Source organism: Tachysurus fulvidraco, chromosome 1 (genome assembly GCF_022655615.1).
Source record: "Tachysurus fulvidraco isolate hzauxx_2018 chromosome 1, HZAU_PFXX_2.0, whole genome shotgun sequence".
Lineage (NCBI taxonomy): Eukaryota > Metazoa > Chordata > Actinopteri > Siluriformes > Bagridae > Tachysurus > Tachysurus fulvidraco.
This window is the reverse complement of record NC_062518.1, coordinates 24,346,620-24,368,726: the sequence shown is the minus strand read 5'-3', so window position 1 is coordinate 24,368,726 and position 22,107 is coordinate 24,346,620. Positions and strand designations below refer to the sequence as shown.

Here is a 22,107-nt window from a genome sequence, read left to right as displayed (position 1 = left end):
TGGGACTGCCCCATTGCTTTTGGAGGGACATTAAGGGCATTGCTTTTGGAGGGACATTAAGGGCATTGTGGACAATCTACTAAGAGTGAACATATCTTTTGACTCCCAAACCTTTTTATTGGACATCTTTCCAGACAACCTTTCACAAGATCAAGCATTTCTTCTCCGTCTCTTTTTAATGAGGGCTAGGAAAATGATAACAATCTGTTGGCTAAAGCCTGAGCCACCTACTGTTAAGCAATGGACACAAAAGTTAAAACAAGTTTACTTAATGGAGCAATTAAAAGTCACAACTTTTGAAAGAAGATGGGGTCCAGCTATTGACTTTCTGAAATAGGACACAATCTATGCCTTAATATGTATATGTTGGTAAATAATGTATGAAGCCCACTCTCAGGACAATGTTCATGTGTTTTTGTTTTTATTTTTGTTTTGTCATAATAAAGTTTTAAAAAAAATCTCACAATAAATGATGTGTATAAGTTTTAATCAGTTAAAATGTGAATTTATGCGGCCTGTTGTTAACATGAAACAATCATTTGATTATAAATGCTTGATAGATAGGTAGGTAGGTAGGTAGGTAGGTAGATAGATAGATAGATAGATAGATAGATAGATAGATAGATAGATAGATAGATAGATAGATAGATAGATAGGTGGTGAAAATCTGAGAAAAAGGTAACAGATGAAAAAACAGTAAATAACTTTATTCTCTGCAGAGTGACACACTCATAGGTAACCCATGAGGAGTAAGACACACGGGGTAACCCATGAGGAGTAAGACACATAACCCATGGGGAGTAAGACACACAGGGTGCTGCAGGAAAGCGGAGTACACACTCTACACAATGGGGTTTTGTATATGTACAAAAACATGGTTATTTTTGCCACCAAAATTCCTTAAGCTTTCTCTATACTATTAAAATACGCATGTGATTATATACAAATTTGTGCTAATAAAACATACATACATTATATGTATATATGTGTATATATATCTCAGATATATGCAACAGATATCCCTTTATTTAGTGAACAAAGTGTAGATATATTAGACATGTACATAGCAAAGCTACACAAACACAATTAAAGTCACACCTCCTTTTTTTGTCAGAAGCATATCTAGAGCTAATCTATTTTGCTATGCCCTGAGGCTTGTGGCATCCAGTTGATTGGCTGTACTTTTAAGACGATCTCTGGTGAAATTTATGAATCTTTGCAGATTGTAGCATACAGTATATAGTTCATCCAGTCCACGTTCTTATGAACGTGACCCACCAGAAGACGGATGACTCGAATCCTGCGTAAATTTGATTCCTTGCTTTAAACTCATTAGGAACGCCCCTCGAAACACAGATGGCATCTATGTAGATGTTATTGTTAAAGGACTGTGGAACAGTACTCCTTATCTCCCATACATGTGGTTCTGTAAATAGAAAGCAAATAGGTAGATAGATAAATAAAATAAATGTAATTAAGATAAATAAAAAATATATACCAAGAAGCATACCCATTCAAATAACAGAAAAGTAACTGGTTTTTGTTATCAACAAAAAAAACTTAACAGCAATATTCAGTAATGAGCTGGCTTTGAAACAAATATCATAATGTACTGTTTTGTTACAGTGTTTTATGTGTTTTTATGTGCTTTATCTAGAGCATAGGTTACTAAAAGGCGGACCGCGGTCCAGGGTCGGACACAGAAGCTGTCCAAAACGGACCCAACCAAAACATAAGGTTATGATGTAAAACTTGACGGGGTGCTTCTATTTTATCCATCGCAGCTTTTGCAATCTTTACAATAGTCATAGTGGAAATGCACAGACCAATTGCATGCGAGTTAAGCCATCCCACGTGATACCACTCAGCCAAGTCTGTGCATTACCGCTACTCAACATTTGATGTGGAATCGTTCATGCGGCGCTGGACGGCGGGTGGCGACAGGAAATGGAAGATGAAATGGCTGATGAGGATATTGGAGGCAATGCAAGTAATGAATGGAAATTGGTAGAAAATCAGAAAAGAAAGAAAAATTGGGGATAAATCTCAGAAATGGACAGTGAAAAGGGAAATCACCAGGCAATTAGGAGGAAAGAGGAGTAAAAGGTATTGCTGAAGTTTGCTACTGAATCCGTTAATTTCATAAACCCTCTAAAATTAACAAAAACACTTAACATTAGGAACAATTGAAAGTATCAAGACATTGAGGGATGGCAAATTTATATTGTTCTGTAAAGATGACAGACAGCAAAAAATGGCCCTGGATACAAGGACAACATCACCACAACAAAAAACAGTGTTTAAAGAGCAAAGTAAAAAGAGTGAAGTGATTGTTGATAAAGTATCATTCGTAGCATTCATAGCAGAAGTGGTGAATTATTCCGCCCAAACTGAATGCAGGACAGAGAGAATTGAAATCATTATTAGAGCTGCAGAAAAGTACTTCGAGTTAGAGGATGTAACATTAGATATGATAAATGAAAGGCTTAAGACACAAACAGTAATCAGTCAGACAGAAAACAGTCAAACATGTGGTGGTACATAATGGTGTTAACAATAATACAACGGACTGCAAGAAGTTTAATTGCCAATGGTCAAGATATTTATTACAAATCAAGGAAATATTCCGGACATTATATGTGTTCAAGAAATATGGCTGAAACCGCATTTAAGTTTTTTTCATTCATGGATACATTACAATCAGAAGAGATAGAAATAAAGGAAATGGTGGTGGGGTAGCAACATTTATTAAACAAGATATTGGGTATAGAAAAGTTGAGGTAAATGGGGAGCAAGAGGTTGTAGTGGTGGAAATATGGGAAGGTGTACACAGTATTAGAATAATTAACTTTTACAATCCATGTGACAGGTTAAGCAAGGATAAGCCAGAAAATATTGGAGGAAATGGAAGTAATAAAGTGGTGTGGTGTGGTGATTTTAATGCTCACAATATCATTATCACTATTATAGTATTAAATCAAAGTACAGTTGGTAGTGATCATTTCCCTATCAGTAGCAGTACGGTTTAGATATAGCACAAATTGTGGTGGAAAGAATGCCAAGGTAGAAATTTAAATCAGCCAACTGGGACAAATGTAAAGAGTTGTGTCATAACAGAATGCCAAAAATTAGTAAGTCTATGGAAGATGTAGAGGAATTTAATTATAAGATATGTGAAGTTCTTCAAAGTACTGCTATAGAAGTAATAGGAAGAAGAAGGCTGGTATCAGGAAGAAAGCCATCCCATGGTGGAATGAGGAGTGTAGTGATGCAATTAGGAAAAGGAATAAAGCATTTAAGAGATTTAGAAAATCATTTAATTATAATGAATTTATTAATTATAAAAAAAACACAGGCCATAAGTGAGAAGAGTAATACGGACATCTAAGAGAAATTAATGGAGGGAACTTTGCAGCAATATCGGGGAAGATATTGAAATTAATGAAGTTTGGAGTATGATAAGGAAAATGGGAGGAAATCAAAGAAGTAGCAGCATTCCTGTATTAGTATAATGATAAACTAGTCATATCAGACAGTGAAAAAGCAGAAGTACTAGCTGAAACATTTACTAAAGTGCACAGTTGTTTAAATTTTCCAGATGAAATGAGGAGGTATAGGGAATATATCCTGAATAAGTACCCTCAACTATTGGAAGAAAAAGCACCATCTGGATGTACTTTAGATTCAGAGTTTACTCTATATGAGCTGAAGAAAGCGCTTGCAGGAGTTAAACAAACTTCACCAGGAAGAGATGATATTTGTTATGAGATGGTAAAACATCTATCAGAGTCATCATTAAATATAATCTTAAGTCTTTTTAATAAGGTGTGGGAGTCAGGGAAGTTACCAGCTGACTGGAAGCATGGTGTTATAGTACCAGTAGCAAAGCCAGGCAAGGAGCATACACAACCAAATAATTACAGGCCCATTGCATTAACCACAAATCTTTGCAAACTAATGGAACATATGGTAATGAGCAGATTGGTGTATATCATTGAGAAGAATAAAAAATTTTCACCATATCAAAGTGGTTTTCAGAAAGGGAGAAACACAATGGACTCTGTGCTCTGTTTGGAAGATGAAATCAGAAAGGCACAAGTAAACAAGGAAGTGTTAGTAGGAGTATTTTTTGATGTTGAAAAAGCTTACGACATGATGTGGAAAGGGATTATTAATAAAAATAGAAAAAAATGGAAATAAAAGGAAGAATGTATAATTGGATCAAGAATTTCTTGTTAAAAGAACTATACAAGTTAGGATGGGGTCTGAATTGTCTCAGACAATTGCCTCTCAGTTTTTATGATGTGGCTAGTTACCAATTATATAGTATATATAAATATATTGTTGTTTAAGTAATTAATACCGTGTGTTCTGTGATGTAATGTGTTGTTGTTTTTCTGGAGCAGATCTAGAGGAAATCTGCTTGTTCAGTTTTTTTGTTTTTTTTTACTTGCCTTGCTAGAATTCTTACCGGCATCATAAAAAAGTAAAAAATAAAATAGAACTATTGTATATCTGTTGTTTTTGACCTGTGTAACCTTAAGAAATAAAGTTATGGCACAAAAAAAATACTATTTCAATTATTGTTCAAGTCAAGTAAAAAGCGATAAGCTTTTATAATTTTGTGACAATGCGGCTCTGCAGACCAATTTTATTTATGTCCCCATCAATGTCAAAATCAAACTTACGCCCTTGATCAGCAGTATATATTCCCCAATTCAAAGTCAAAATATACAAACGAATTTCAGACCATGTATCTGTTTTTACTGCAGAGATAATAGCACTCCAGTGGATAGAAGAAGTACAGCCAACAAAAACAGTAATTTGTACAGACTCCCTTTCAGTTTTAAATAGCTTATTAAGTGGAACATCAACAGCCAGAGAAGATATGATAATTGAAGTGATGCAGAGTCTATTTAGAATAAGACAATATGGAATTATGGTAAATGTCCTGTGGATACCATCGCAAATGGGTGTGGAAGGAAATGAGGAGGTAGACCATCTGGCTAAACAGGCCTTAAAGCATGCACAAATTGACATTAAAGTGTCAATGAGTAAAGCAGAAGTAAAAGGGTTAATTGCAAACAAGAAACAAGAAAGAAATGGCAGAAGGAGTGGAACAAAAGGTAGACACTTTCATCATATTCAAGAGAAAGTAGGGCAGGAAAGAAGAAAGTTTGGCAACAGGAAAGAAGATGTGTTAAAGGCAGGGTCTCCGATTTTTGAAAGCCAATGTCGACATTTGAAATCACCAAAACAAACATGCCCCTAACCCAAATGGGTCCCACCCCTGTATTTATAGCTCCGCCCACACATACATACGTAACCCAGGCAAATAATGGAAATAAAAGTCTTTATCATAGCTGAAGGGAAGATAAACAAACAAGCAAAAATGACACACAAGCATAATCATGCAAAGGACAGCATATATTAATTTGAGAAGGAAAAAAGCGCCTCGGTGTCTTAAGTAAAGTTGGCCGCATATTCACAGATTGGAGTAACGCTGTTACTACACAAAACATAGTTGTAGCTGCCTCTCTACATTACTACGATAGAAAAGAGGTTTATTTGTGTAGTAACAGCGTTTAGCTCAGGAGTTATTGACTCTGGAAACTCCAATCTGTGAATATGCGGCCAGCTTCCCGCTCTAGTTCTCTCCAGCGCTGGAAAGCTGATTCTATATTAACACGGCTCCTACTTCTTACCTTGTCGTAAGCCTTTCTTCGCTTTCTTTCTTTGTTTTTATCCTCCATGTCAATGTTAAAACCATTTTCTCCTAATGTCACACATGCGCACTGAACACTCTCTCCGCTACATATTGGCAAGCCCCGCCCTTTCTGCTCATTGGCTACACAAATTGTTTTGATTTTTGTTTTGATTTTTGTTTATTATTCGGCCCGACTCAGTTTTCTGAAGCATTTCTCAAAAATCGGAGACCCTGCCTTTAATGTCAAGAATGCGTAAATCGGGGTCTTTATAAAAAGGTGGAAACATGAACATGGAAACTGTGATAAATGTGGTCAAGCAGAATCAGTAGAGCACGTACTTATAGAGTGTGATGCATATAAAGGAGCAAGAATTAAACTAATTCAAGCTTTAATATCATTTGGTATAAATGATTTATCTCTTCAGGTTCTATTAGGAAATGAATCAAAACAGTCTAGGATATTCCATGAATTAGTTATTTTCTTAAAACAAATGATCAATGGAATTTAACATATAGTTGTATTATTATTTTTTCCCTCAAACTGCCCAACCATTATGTGCTCCACACTCCAGTCCAGTAGTTGGCGGTAAATGCATCTTAAGTTGGTTTGCCATTCGCCAATAAAAATCAAAAGAAGAAGAACAAGGCTCAACAGTGCAAGACAGAGAGAGAATTATAGTAAAGTTACACATGAAAGAAAGATAGCAATACATGTAGAAAACAAGGGCGAGAAACAGATGACAGAGAAAGCGAGAGAAACAGACGAGTGAGACGGAGAAAGGGAGAGAAACAGACGAGTGAGACGGAGAAATGGAGAATAAAGTACAAATGGCGCTCTCCAAAAAAAAAAAGTGGACAGCGAAAATAGAGCATTTAATCCAGAATGGACTAAATTTCTGTTCATACTTCCCACAGGGAGCACTAAATCGGTGTGTCTCATATGTTCAGAAACCATGGCACTTATTAAAAGTGGCAATGTGAAACGCCATTATGAGACAAAACACAAAGGGTTTGAACAAACATATCCACTCAAATCTGAAGACAGCGTCCCTGAGACAGCTTTCCCAGGTCTGAGGGACGTAGCCCTATACATCCTGACCATGTTTGGCTCTACATACAACTGCGAGGCAGCTTTCTCTACAATGAACGTAATCAAAACTAAATACTGTTCCAGGCTCACTAATGAGCACCTCCACATGTGTATGAGAAGGGTCCTGACTCCATTCAAGCCCAGGTTTAAAATCCTGCGAAGCCAAGCTAGAACTCAGTTCTCTCACTGAGATATAAAAGGGAAAGTTAAGCACTTTATTTAAACATACACAATTTTCACAGTTTATTTATTTTCTCTTATTTTGAAATGTAGCCCTACTTTTATTTATTTAATGAGAGAACATTATACATAAATAAAATAAAATCATAAATAAAACAATCATACATATGTTCAGTTCTATGTTATGTGGCAATAAATATTGTCAAAAAGTTTTTGAATTGTACTGAATTTGTTAGATTTGACAGTCAGGTTTTGATTGCTTGCAAATGTTGATAGAACTACTAGGCTACTTAAATATATATCACACTAACTGGTTAGACATTATGATCTTCCGGACCTTTGCTTCAAGAAATTTTCTCTTACTGGACCTCTTTAAATTTTAGTTGAATACCTCTGATCTAGAGCATACTAAATAATGTAAAATAAAAGACTATGTAAAAAGTTGTGACTAATGAAATGCAGTGGACATGGAATAAGCACCAAAAATACACCCCAAGGGTACATGCCAAATTGCCAAGGGTTTAAGTGTAAGAAGAAAATGCTTTTTTGTTATATATAGGGAAAAATCATTATGCATTCTTCAGATATTGCATATGTATACAGTATAAATACCAAGGTTTTTGCATATAACATGTTTTTTGCATATAACCTGTTTTTTGCATGTACACACACACTGATTTATTTGAATTCTATATTTTTTAACAACTAGTTTTTTGTAAGTGTATTTACAAATAATAAGCTACAAATACAGCAATCACTATGTATCAAAATAAACTACTGTATTTTGTATTTAATGTATTTTTCCCCCAGGAAGAGTCTATTCTCAGTTGATTAAGTGAACAATTTTCTAAAGCAACATTTTATATCTGTCTAATAAAGGCAGCATGCATAAATCTGATATGTACAACTAGGTAACACATAAAACAGCAACCTTTTTAGTCCATTTCTTTATTCACATTTTAAAGCTAAGTTTACTTCCAGCACTGAACAACTCTATTAATGTATATTTTTATATAGGTTAGCAGAAACACTCCAATGTGTGTGGCTTAATCCAGTGTACAGTCACACCTAGATAAAGCTAAAGACAAACTGATAGACACGATGTTAGGCTGCACAATACAGGCACTTCACGCAACTTCTTTAAGAATCATTTACTTTAGAAACAATATCCTCATCAGTCAGGGTACTTCATGACATTACAGATGTTTGAGTTTCTGGATCAGATAAATAGCTTAAAGTGGGGCTAAATATTCGCCTTAAATGCTGCCAGGTCGCGTTCGAATATTCCATTTTGATGAAAGATTAAAGCCTGGGCTTTGATGAAACTCCACAACTTAACGGCGAAGAATGTTGCAATTGTTTTTGCTAAGAATAAAATAATGAATCACCGAAAAGCTGTCTGTGTATGTTACTTACCCGCGCTTTAATTAGCCTTTATGCCGATGTGATCTGGGCAAGTTCTGGACAATGGATATCAGTGCGGCGCCGTCGTTTTTTTCTCTCATGATGTCGTCACGTAGACGCCTCAGAAAGTATTCTACAGTACTTTAAAACTTCAAAAATACAAAGCACTGAAGTATGTTTATTCAAAATATTTTTTTCATAATCACCATCAAATACAAATAAATAAAAAAAATAGTATTTTTGTATTGAATACATATTCTTTAATACCTGTATCATAAATACTGTATAATATTTGTCACTGATAATTTCATGTTATGTATACATTTCTCTCCACACTATTATTTTCTTTATATGAAACAGACCAGAATGTAGTTGTCAGCAGATCCACAACAGCACAGAAGAATTACCGAAAGAGGGATGGGGAAAATAGGAAGAGGAGGGCTTTGTGCAAGTTTGTGAAAGTTGGGAAAATAGGAATCATCGAGCGACCACGTCAACAGCTGAGAGAAAATGGCTGCAGAGACTGTGGTGTAATCTGCACATGACTGAGAAGACGGTTTGTCCAAGTTCAGGGAGAAATAAATTAGATGAAAGAAAACCGTATATTCACTGAATATAGTGTTTCATTTTGCCTATTCATATTCCAATATAGTTATAGTTAAATAAAAAAAAAATCATATTTGCAGTTTTGTTTAATTTGGTTATTAAAATAATTTCCTTGACTTTTTTCATTTGTTTTTCGCAAGCCGATGTTTTTTTTAACAGTTAGGGGGAAACAAAGCAAACGAAAGTTGGACTTGTTCAAGGATACGCTGAGCACAATGGCCATTTGGCCCAAAACACTCCTGGAGCTGATGTTTTTATTTGCATTCTGTCTGTGTGTTCGAGGTGGGATGGCAAAGGAAGACTTAAGACCGGAGGTAAGGAGGACAGCAAGCTTTTATACATATATACAGCATTAATATATTGCCACGGAGATGATATTTATTAAATTCATAAATGTTAATGTAAATACTGTATAATTTAATGCTCTCAGATAATTCGTCACAGATAACTACTCCGTATTACTGAACCTGGCAATTTTGTGGGATGAATGTAAATAACTGCTGGCATTTTTCTTAAAGTGCTGCATGTAGATATTAACTGACAATTCATCAAGTGGTCAAAAGCATAAAAAGAAGTTTCAGAAAAATAAAAAAATTCTGATGTGTTTCTCACATATTAACACTGCAAGAAAAGAATGAGCAGGGACCCAGTAAACCGAGATAAGTTCTTTGTCAGTGGTCTCTGGTGTTGGCCCTCTGCAGGCAGCCCTGGCAGGCACTGGCCTCCCTCATGATAACCAGCAATAATACCAAATATAAAGGCCAATAAATACAATATAAAGTGTTAAAGTATTGGGATACTTGAAGCATTTTTTTTCCTCTGCAGGTTGTAAGGGGCAGAGCCCACCCTATGAAAGACAGCCATTATCCTTTCTCCACTAAACTTTGCAGTTGTCACAATGCAGTCAGACATCTACCAATCAGATTCACCCATCAGCTTGATAAACAGAAAAGTGTGATTTGTCATTTCACAGAACATTGCTTGAGAGTCCAGTGGAAGTGTTCTTTTACTCCACTTCATCTGACACTCCATCAGCAGTGGACAGGAGTCAGCATGGGCACTGTGACTGGCCTGTATCTATATGAAACAAACTGAAATGCATTGTGTGTTCTGACTCAGTTTTTTCATAGGCAGTTTTGTGTAGTTTTTCAGTTGTTTGTGCTACAGCATGGCTTCTGCAGGCATGGAAAACACAGGCTAATATTTGCTGATCACACATATCAATAAGCCTTTGGCTCCCATGACCTTGTCACTAATTCACTGTTTATACTTCCTTGGACCACTTTTGGTAAGTAGTAACCACTTCATACCAGGAATTCCCCATGACACCCTGCCATTTGGGATTTGCTTTGAACTAGTCATATATCTGATCAAAATCTGGCCCTTATCAAATTCAGAAACAGCTACAACAACGGTTGCACTTCATCCATGGTGTCCCTGCCTTTTGCCCCAAGTCCTTGTCATACTGTATAGGTTTAAGCATTGCAGAAAATGGATAGTTGCCAATCAATTACTGTTTCAAGATACTACAGAGCAACTGAGATTCAAGCAGATTGTAATTTCTATGTTCTTTGTGCCACAGAGATATATACAGTATGACTGTAGAAGAAAGGCTTGCATAATATACCCCTCTGATAATATAGGAACAGCAAAGCCAATGCTATTGTTTTTACTATACACTGAATTACACTCCATTTAATACAGAGTGACCAAGCTGTCAGAGAAACACAATAGCAAAAAAAAGGCCCAAGAAATGTAAGTGCAGACCAGTAAGAGTGGGTGGAAAAACCAGCATGTTGTGACAGGATAAACAAATTGAGTACTGAGCGAAACTTATTTGAAACTGCAGAATTAGTGTCTACTAATGTGTATTAAAGTCCATAAGTGTGATCATGGGTGTTTAGACAGAAATATTGTAGATATTTCTGGGGATAGTAGAATAATACAAACAACAATGGGTTTGAAACAGCTATTTTCAGGGCGAAAAAATCCAATAATGCTACTTCAAGGAGCTCACAAAAACTGACAATATGTGTTTTACTGTAAACAGCAGCCAGGCCACCACCATTAACATTTACATTTACATGAATGACTTTTGGCAGATGACCAAAGCAACTTACCAAAGTACTTTGAAATTTCTGTCAAAAAATACATACTAATAAGTCTATCAGTCTAAAAACTATGTTGAGGAAATCATATTCTAAGAATTGCACACAATTCTTTTATTTTCTTTTTTTAAACAAAGTGCAAAATGAAGATGAAAGTCCATTTCATTGCCTGTGTGCAAAAAAAAAGAAATTGATGCAAGGCTTTCTTATACCCAGGGAGATGGTGGGACCAGTTGAGCAGTGCTAGAGAAATTGAGTGAGTGTGTAATATGGGGTGTGATCAATACTTTAAGGTAGGTGTGTCCATTTTTGGCTTTGTAGCAACAGTGTTTTATATCTGATGCAGGGAACGACAGGAATTCACTGGGATACATCAAAATAAGATAGAGATAGTCCCCATTTTGTTGCCAAATGCAACTAAGAAAAACATGCTGAGATTCTTCTGGACAATATGATTGTGAACATAAGGCCCATAAGGGAACAACAGAAAACTAACAAGAATTTAAGTTGGTTTATAGGCAGTGTAAGGAAAATGGTAAAGTCTACCAAATGTCATAATTGTATACAGTATGTATTTTGTAGCTGTTATTTCATGAAGCACAAATTTGGTGGATGTATGGAGGATGGAAACTGAAATTGAGGAGAAACTCTTCTACTTGAAAAAAGGAGTTTAGTGTTTTGGAATGGCTAATTCAATGTCCAGGTTTAAATAGAGTTGAATATCTGTGCCATAACCTGCTATATTTATTTAAGCCCATTTTAGCTTCTGGATGGAATGAATTTATTGCATGTATTTTAATAGCTATAAATTCTTGATTTATTATTCTGTAATTTCTGTTTTAACATTACAAGCCTAATCAGGGACAGGGGTTGCAAATTAGTCATGGCTATAAACCTGTATGCATGGCATCTACTTTGTACTTTATAAAGCAATGTTTTATGCATTTGTCCCTGTCAAATAAACATCAATAAAAAAATAAAAAAATAAAAATAATCTACCAAACCTGCAAAGTTTGCACTGTTGAATGGATGTAAGAAGGCACTGAATATTGGTATTGGTATATACGTGCATTAACATGAGAACTTTGCTATATGAAAATATCTGAAGGAGGTACTCAAGCATCCTCAAACTATACTAGTAACCTAATAAAACATCTTATGTCATTATCACAGTATCATTGATAATGTCTACAAAGTGTGAAGATGACCAACCTGAACTTTCACAGCAGTATATGAGCAAAAGCATTTCTGCAAGCATTGAGACATGCTATACTTCTTTTATACAGGGTCCCCTCACTTCTTGTGACATAAGGTTCAATACACTTTAAAAATAAATTCAAATGTCCATTGAATTTAACTTTAATTTGTGGAAATTCGATCTGCCTTTTGTTTCCTTTAGCATGTGTCTGTGTCTTCTAGGCATGGCTCCAACAGTATGGGTACCTTCCTCCGGGTGATCTTCATTTAGAAGCATCCCGTTCAGCTCAATCCATTTCTTCTGCTATTTCTGCAATGCAAAGATTCTATGGCTTAAAAGTCACAGGAAACTTGGACTTTGACACATTGAAGTGAGTCAACCTCATATGGAACAGCTGTCTAAAGAGTCATTAAGTTTGATTAAATTGCATAACTTTACAAAACATTGAGAATGATTTGGGCCCCTTAACTCTGTGGTTGATATTACAGGTGGAGAAATCCATCATTTTATCAGTGATTTACTGTTGCCCAGCAGCTCATACAGAACTTATAAAACTGTTAAGTGTGGTGGATGATCTCATTTATTGAAATGTTTGCCAGAGCAATGAGGAGGCCTCGGTGTGGTGTTCCAGATAAGTTTGGAGCAGAGCTTAAGAGCAACTTAAGAAAGAAAAGATATGCTACCCAAGGACTGAAATGGGAAAAGAAGATGATCACATTCTGGTAGGAATTATTAAAATAAAGAGTTAAAGATTCTGGTTTGTTGAGGAGCATGACAAACTTTTTCCAGACATATGAAATTACTCTGTGACAAAATGTAATCCATTCCTCTTTGAGGTTTGGATCAGATTCTCATGTGACTTATCTGTGTGCTCAATTTCTCTTCTCTTCTCTTTGCTTTTTTCCTACTTCTTAGCATATGTCTACATTTTCGTACAGTATTTCCCTTTGTGGTTTAATATTCCTGATTGTCTTTCCAGATCTGCTCTTTCATTTTTTCTGTTTTATTTTTCAGTATACAGAACTACACGCCTAAGATTGGGGAGTATGAGACCTATGAGGCGATCAGAAAAGCTTTCAAAGTGTGGGAGAATGTCACCCCTTTACGATTTCAAGAGATCCCCTACAGTTACATTAGGGATAAGACAACTGACTATGCAGACATTATGATCTTATTTGCTGAGGGTTTTCATGATGATCCAAGTCCCTTTGACGGTGAAGGTGGGTTCTTAGCACATGCCTACTTTCCTGGAAAGGGCATAGGAGGAGACACACACTTTGATGCTGCAGAACCCTGGACCATTGGAAACCGAGACTTGTGGGGTAAGTGAGATGTCTAAATGTTGAAAGTAGATACTGAGAAATACATAGGTCTTGATTTTCTCAGGACTGTATTATACTGTAGATTTGAGATGGGTCTAAATTCTTCCAGAGCAGCCCCATTGAGTGGGAGTGTACATAGTTACATTTAATCACCGTTTACTTAAAGAAAAAAGTTACATGTACTCTCATTTATCAAGAGAATAAAATAATTGCTTTGCACTTATCAATCTATAAAAATATAGCTGAATAACAGAGCTGATTCAAACATGGTTAAATGTACTTTTATCCAAGTAAAATGTGGGTGCTGATATGAGCCTCTGCTTTTTTTTTGGTGATCATTATCAGTCTCTGTTATTGTAATATTATTACATTCACATTTTAGTAGATCTTTATGGTAACAGAGTATTTCATACTTTACCTTTCACATCTTTAAGTAATTTTAGTATCTTTAGACTATAAAATGTTTTGGAGGACAGATTGAGGGTAAACTTATTTGTTCTCCAGATTAATGCTAAACATACTACCAACATACCAACTATTAAAATATTAGGTGTGATTAAATTAATTGTGGGGCACGGTGGCTTAGTGGTTAGCACGTTCGCCTCACACCTCCAGGGTTGTAGGTTCGATTCCCACCTCCGCCTTGTGTGTGTGGAGTTTGCATGTTCTCCCCGTGCCACGGGGGTATCCTCCGGGTACTACGGTTTCATCCCCCGGTCCAAAGACATGCATGGTAGGTTGAGTGTTTGTGATGGGTTGGCACTCCGTCCAGGGTGTATCCTGCCTTGATGCCTGATGACGCCTGAGATAGGCACAGGCTCCCCGTGACCCGAGAAGTTTGGATAAGCGGTAGAAAATGAATGAATGAATTAATTGTGAATTAAAATATGTTGGCTATTACAGTAATGGAGCTGTTAATATCTAAAGTTTCCACTGATATAACAAATTAAATCCAAGTTGACTGATCAAAGCATGACAAAGCAGATTTACAGAAATCTGGCTATAGATTTAGAAACCCATCTTCTTCCAAATGAACCTAGATAGTGGGTTTAAAATCTTTTACAGCATTCAGGTGTAGAAGACAAACATTACTAAGTGTGTTGAAAGGACATTCAATATGATTATTGTTACTAGGTGTAACTATAATAAACAGTTTCTATTTAAATAATTTATTTTTTATTTTTTTGAGCTTGAAATATTTATTCATTGGGGAAAAAGCACACTCTTAAATTCTTGTGTTTTTAATTTATGCTTAAATTTATTGGTCCTCACCTACTTCTATAAATAAACAAATGATCTCAACAAAAAACAAACCAGATTTCTATATGTAGTCATTTTTCTCAAAACCCAAGCCAATAGAAACCATGTAAAAAGACACCTTTTCTATTTCTGCAATCACAGCCCCTCTTTTCAAAAAACATATGGCAATATGACTTCTTCCAAAATTGGTGGAGAGCTTTGGTCACCACACAGTGCATCTTTTGGCGAAATCCAAATACACATTATTGCAACAATCATCCCAAACATGGCTGGTGGTGGAGGCATGATGATTGGAGCCTGTTTTACAACCACAGGGCCTGGGAAGCAGTCACTGAGACAATGATGAACTCCACTTTATAATAGAATATTCTTGAGACAAATATGATCTGTATAACAGGTTATGTCATTGACCTCAACTCAGTCAAGATTCTGTGGAAGGATCTTAACAGTGCTATGCATGAACAAATGCCCCCAATAATCAATGAATTGAAATAATGTTACAGTAAGAATGTTAACAATGTAAAACAGTTGTTAAAGTCTTACAGAAATCATTTATGCTTATTATTAGTTATTGTTGCTTAAGGTTGTTCTGCATGTTACTGAATTATGGAGTGTTATTTTTTCCCCTCCTGGTTTCTGAATGTTGTGAGTTGTTTTGTGATTTTTTCTCATCTCCTAAGGTAAATTGTTTATAGTTGGTGAGGACAACAAACTTGTTATTTAGTTCATGATAACCCCACCCCAAAGCATCCACACCTGTCCTCTTCCATAGGTAATGATGTTTTCCTGGTGGCTGTGCATGAACTGGGTCATGCATTGGGTATGGAACATTCAAATGACCCCTCTGCCATCATGGCACCTTTTTATCAATGGATGGACACAGACAACTTTGAGCTTCCTGAGGATGACCGTCATGGTATTCAGCGGCTTTATGGTAAGTTAGAGAAATAATTTGCTTTGACATGTGTAACAAAATACAACCAATTATACATGTATCCTAAGCATGGTGTCATTATTATGTCACTATTTCTTACTACATTTCTATAGGGCACAACCCTAACAGCTATCCTCAACCTTCAGCTAGCCCCTACACTCCTTACCATATCCCTCGTCCCTCTGACTCTCCACGCAAGCCAGAAGTGCCTCACTTTGGCCCTGATATATGTGAAGGTCACTTTGACACCATTGCGATTCTAAGAGGAGAAATGTTTATTTTCAAGGTATTTACAATAATCTTTGTGCTTACAATTTACAATCAATAAAATGTTAATATCTAAAGCTATTTGATACTGTGTGGTAGAATAAATGGTTCTGGCGCGTCCGTAATCGCCAAGTTATGGAAAATTATCCATTGCCAATTGGACATGTTTGGAGAGGTCTATCGACCTCAATTGATGCTGCCTATGAGAGAGAGGATGGAAAGTTTGTCTTTTTCAAAGGTAAGAGCTGATTTCATTTTGTAACTTCATCTGAAAATCTGTTGCAGAAGACTAAAAGACTTAAAAACATTTCAAATGATTAAAAAAAAAAAGTATATAATTACCTCTTCTTCAGGTGAGCGACATTGGGTATTCAATGAAGCAAATTTGGAGCCGGACTACCCAAAGACACTGAAAGCAATGGGCAGAGGCCTCCCCAATGACAGAATTGATGCTGCCCTTTATTATACACCTACAGGCAACACCTACTTCTTTAGAGGAAATGAGTAGGTGACTGTTTTGGTTTGTTAAGATACTATTTCTTCATGATCACAAAGACATTGTTAGTGTCTTTTTTCCACAGATATTATCGATATAATGAAGAGTTAAGGTCGGTGGACCCAGACTACCCTAAACCAAGTAGCAAGTGGCAGGGTGTCCCCAATGACATCAAAGCAGCTTTCATGAGCCGAGACCAAAGTAAGAGAGCTTTTTAAATTCAGTTTCTCAATAATTGTTTTTAAAAGTGGAATAATTGTTCATATAGGGCTAGGTTTAGCTAGATTTCATTTTTATAAATAAATAAACTAGTTATAATTGATCACATATTTGTAAATAAATGTAATAGAATATTACTCAACAAACAGATGTATATTATACTATAGATGAATATATTATAACTAGATATGATGCATTTATTAACTATTAGTTCTGGGTAAAGGAAAATACATTCCTATGTATTGTCATTGTTACAAATACTACAGATAATTTCTCTGATTTTCAGGGTTCACATATTTCTACAAAGCCAATAAATACTGGAGGTTCGACAACCAGTTGATGAGAGTGGAGGCTGGTTACCCCAAGTTTGCCTTAAATGATTGGATTGGCTGTCCAGATGAAGACCTTAAGACAGGCAGAGGTCCAGAAAGTGGTGGTAGTGATGGCAATGACCATGACAAAGAGAATAATACAGATGAGGATAAACTGGAGAAAACAGAAGTCATTATCATTGAGGTGAACAACGCTCCTGGTGATGGAAGAGGAATGGCACCTGTAGTGGTGCCGCTTGTGCTACTGGTTTGTTTAATTTGCACGCTAGGGGCCTTGCTCTTTTTCCGCAAGTATGGCACTCCACGGCATCTACTCTACTGTCAGCGTTCCCTACTAGACAAAGTGTAGAGGGCTGAAGATGTATAAAGAGGAGAGAGATGAAAATAAAGCTACAGGAAGTATGGTATATATTATTTCCAAACATTGTTGACTTACTTTTGCAAAATACAATAAAAAGTGGTTCAGGATATTTATCTGCATGTAAAAATTAGAAAGACCATTACTGGCCCCAAGAACCTTAAGAAAAACTGGTGCAAAGCACTAGATTTGAAATTTTGACTGACAACCCTCGCAGTACATAACAGTTTTTTATAATTTGGAGATGCACTGTGCAATTTTAGCCTTAAACACAACCAAAAGCAACATATTTTAAAATATTTCTGTAGAAGCAAAAAAAACCCATTATGTCCACTGCTGAGACATAAATACATTCATTTATTAGAAAAACAATTTAAAACTTATACTTTCATTGCATGTTTTTTTTTTAAAAATGGTTGTTCTCATCATCATTAAAAGAAAATCCGACACATTTTTATCCCTTTTGGGTCATAATGTGATTCACAATATTGCAAAAAAAAGTGGAACCAAGTACAGTATTCACAGTATAAACCTTGGAGTTAGAGCATGCTCATGTATGTGCACATCCACAATGAATTACCTGAAGTGGAACGTAAAAAAGACTGATGTTTAAATGTAGTTATTTAAGAATGCTGCCTTTGGGAGCTGAATCATTTCTGGCCAATAGCCTCTAATTGAAATTTTCTGGCCAACAGCCACTAATGGAAATTTTGATTGCAATTATTTTTTAAAACATCATTTGATAGTCAGAACTTATGATTATGATAAATAATGCATCATTGCTCATAATCATGTTTATCATAGATATATTTATGAGCCATGTTAATTGTAAGGTTTTTGTCTTATAGAAAACATTGTTTACTGCATAAATAAAACCACTAACATTTACAATGTTGCTGTATGTTGTTATAAATGGCCTGCCATTTGTTTAGCTGATTATCTCTTTAACTTTTTTTACTTTCCTTACTCTTGTAAAAGAGAAACCTCATACATATTTTCAGTCTTCTCCTGGTGTATTCCAGAACTTTTTTTTTTTTTTTTAAACTTTTTTATGCCCTAATCTAGTTTGTCTTCATTTCAACTGCTATATGTTGTAAATGTGGAATGTAAAGATGCTTATACTGTTTACTGGATGGCCTTGTACAGCTCCTGATAGCATGACAAATATAGCTTATACTCTCACATATACATAGCATTCAGGGTTAAAAACTGACCTAAATGATCATACCGTTTGTTTATTTCTTTTAACTATTAGTCCTTAATATTGTAATGTCTTCACCAAAATTATTGATGATGATGATGATGATAATGATGATGTAATTATTACTTGTACTAACATTCTTCTAAATGAAATGATGTGTTTTACTAACATTGACAATAGAATGTCCTGCTGGACAGGCAAAACACTTGTAGTGATCTTAATTTTTGAATTTCGGAATTCAAGAAAATAATAAATTAAAGACAAAAAGAAAGAGCTAATTCTTGTTGTGTTTACAGTTAACCACGTGTTGTGGTGCTGTTTGACTGAACAGATTTTCATTTTGGCACTATTAGGCCTATAATTGCAGTGTAAGGAATGTGTTGTTATGCATAAGGGTTACAAGAAAAAGCAGTTCACAGGAAGCTATTTTCTAAATAGGTATGATTGGTGTTAGTAACCTCTACATTCATTAGATTTGTGGTAGATAAAAGTACATTTGAGAACAAAGGATTCCATCAGTAATAAGAAATGGAAGGACATACTGATTTCATACTGAAATACAGAGAGCCAAGATAAATCTCTAACAAAGAGATGAAAGGGCCAAAATGAGGAGAAAGAAAGGTTCTACTCCTGATCCAAAACACATGAGTTCATCAGCCAAGGACAGTTCAATTACCTCCAACAATCAAACTTTTGATGACTAATTCTTCAGAGCTGTGATTAAATTGCAGTTCTTTTGAAATCAGACAGAGGGTGTTACTGGGCATTTGCAGAGTGAGTGTCACCACTGTAGTTTGTTGCTGATTAGAGCAATTGACCATGAGGGACTGATGGTCATTCTGAACCAGCCTAATTGCAAATCTTTAAAACATAAAGTTCATACACATAATAAGTGTACTAATTTCTTTGTTCTCACACATTCTCACACATTCATATAGCATAAAGTGTATTTATTGTAGTTAACATTATTTAAGTAGTTATTATTCAAGTGGTCATAATTATTACTATTTTTGTAACTACTGTGCATTTAGTGTTAGATGTTAGTAACCTCTACATTCATTAGGTTTGTGGTAGATACAGCAAGACATTTCATTACAGCAAGACAGATGCTTGGCATTTATGGGTCTTGGCTCTGAGAACAACCACAGCAAATTGGCATGTTTGAAAAGGGTCTGATATATGTATTCATGAATTGTCAAGCTTTTATTGTCATTACAATATTATATAGCTGACACAGTACCTAGTAAAATGAGACAACGTTTCTCCAGGACCACGGTGCTACATAGAACAAAAATAGAGCTACATGGAATAACACAGAGCTAAGGACATAAGTAAGTTAGACTTAGCCATGTAAAGTGCAACTTAGTGCAAACAGTGCAAGACAAAAAACAGTGCAAACAAACAATAAAACACACTGCAAGACAATACACAAAGACAATACGCAAAAGTAGCACCGACCAGAGTACATACTACATATTCTACATTACATGTGCAGAAATACCAGAATGGACCCGTAATATTATAGCAGCAGTTACATGAGGTATAGTAATGAACTGTGCAAAACAACAATTGACTGCATGTGCAAGACAGCAATGTGCAAAAATCAAAAACAGTTTGCAAAACAGCATGTAAACCGTTTGATATGATGGTGCTGTGTAAATGGATGCATAATGGAAGAGTGTGTATTTGGTGCAGATCAGTGCAGTCCACACAGTTGAGTGTGTGTGTGTGTGTGTGTGTGTGTGTGTGTGTGTGTGTGTGTGTGTGTGTGTGTGTTGTGCTCGGTACAGTTCAGTTCAGTTGTTGAGGAGTCTGATGGCTTGTGTAACGCCATCAGACTCCTCAACAACTGAACTGATGCCAATGCCAATTGAATTAAATTCAAGTGACACACATCAGATATTGTACATTGCATTGGTTTGAAGAAAACCTTTATGGATGTTGTTTTGTGGCATTGTCCTGAAAGAAAACTTTTCAACTAGGCCATTTATTTGCATAAAAGCAAAACTGTACAGGAATCAAACAGCAAACAAAGATACCCAATATAAAAGGGGGTTTATAAATTTGTAGTAAAAGTTTGGGGAAGGTGCACATTACTGTATCCCCATAGGCCATAGTGGTGGTTCATGCTTAAAAGCATACTAATGTGGCTGATGTGAAAAACTACAGTTATCGGAACTGCTGGATTGCAGATGTTACTCCTAATATTTTTAGTGGGTAATTACTTTTTCACAGGGTGTAATTGCTATGGGAATTGGCATGATACAGAGTAGAAATAAGACCTGAGCAGGGCCCATTATCCAATTGTATAAAAAGGTGAAAAACAATGTACAGGAAGACAGATTAATAATTCAGAGTGGATTAGGAGAGTGCACAGAAACAGAATCAGTGAACCACCAAGCAGCTCTGGCCCATACTTTTGGCTGCAAGACGGAAAACAATATCTGCATAAGGTGGGTCAACCAGCCACTCATCACAGCAAATTGAATGATCCAGTCAGAACCCTCACTTGCTGAACCTGGAGCAAAATAGCCTTCTGAAAATAGAGAGGACACCTAACTCTAGGCCTAAACATCGATATAATATCTCTAAACCCTTCACTGGGGAAAATCCAACTGACTTGTAATTCATTGAAGTGTAGGCTGTAGGTTACACTACAGCCAAGATGAATTAATTTAAAAAAGTAACGGACAACCGCACCATATGGTAACGGTAACGGAGTTACTTTATTTAAAAAGAGTATTAGTTACTGTCAAAAGTAACTTCGTTACAGTAACATGTTACTGCCCAATACTGGTGATATCCTAATTTTAAACTTGTAATCAATGTCATCTAATACAAACATTATGCAAAAGAGAACTAAATAACCAAATATGTAAAACAGTACCCATTGACCTGTGATAAAGGGACATTATAGTGCACTGATTGTCCTAGTTAAAGAAAAATGTAAAAAAAAAAAAAAAAAGGGTAGAGGAGTGGAACCTAATTGTAACGACGAGTCGTAAGACTGAGGATTCATTTGCAGCTTTATTTTTTAACAATATCGTAAACAACAGGCAGGATTCGATAACAACAACCAGAACAGAGTAGGCAAGGCAAAGACGTGGTCAGAAACAGGCAGAAGGTCAGAGCAGGCAGAAAACAGTCGTAAGGCAAAATACAAAAACAAATCACAGAACCGGAAACAGGAACAAATAGGAAACGCTCAGTAAGACAGCCGTAGCAAATCAAGACTTCGCATTGGAGTCAAGTTCAAGTTTGCCTTAAATAGGCACTGGGAAATTGTCCGCAGGTGGCGGTGTAATCAGTGCAGGTACGTGGCTTATGGGAAATGCAGTCCGGAAAAGCTAGTACTCAGGAGACGGTTCTCTCTGGTGGCAAATGGAGGACGAGGGAGGTGCTTCAACCATGACACTAATGGAGTA

The 22,107-nt window shown here is 36.0% G+C and overlaps 1 protein-coding gene and 1 long non-coding RNA gene across 3 annotated transcripts; one reads left to right on the top strand and one right to left on the bottom strand.

The window, feature by feature from the left end:
- Positions 1–692: 692 nt before the first annotated feature.
- Positions 693–8,776, bottom strand: LOC113633888. Its single transcript, XR_003438404.2, has 3 exons — positions 8,649–8,776; positions 8,394–8,530; positions 693–1,426 (listed from the first exon to the last, which is right to left on the bottom strand). It is a non-coding gene; the product is annotated as an uncharacterized LOC113633888 (long non-coding RNA).
- A 59-nt stretch (positions 8,777–8,835) lies between these two features.
- On the top strand, positions 8,836–18,955 carry mmp14b (matrix metallopeptidase 14b (membrane-inserted)). 2 transcript variants are annotated; one of them, XM_027132550.2, is made up of 11 exons: positions 8,836–8,937; positions 9,147–9,301; positions 12,515–12,663; positions 12,893–13,015; positions 13,308–13,615; positions 15,648–15,809; positions 15,923–16,095; positions 16,176–16,314; positions 16,430–16,580; positions 16,658–16,773; positions 17,078–18,955. In XM_027132550.2, the coding sequence occupies exons 2-11, from the start codon at positions 9,203–9,205 to the stop codon at positions 17,470–17,472; spliced, it is 1,815 nt and encodes a 604-aa protein (XP_026988351.1). In that variant the 5' UTR covers positions 8,836–8,937; positions 9,147–9,202; the 3' UTR covers positions 17,473–18,955. The 2 variants fall into 2 exon arrangements, with proteins under 2 accessions (XP_026988351.1, XP_026988350.1); XM_027132549.2 differs by having other exon boundaries at positions 8,849–9,301.
- Positions 18,956–22,107: the final 3,152 nt, after the last annotated feature.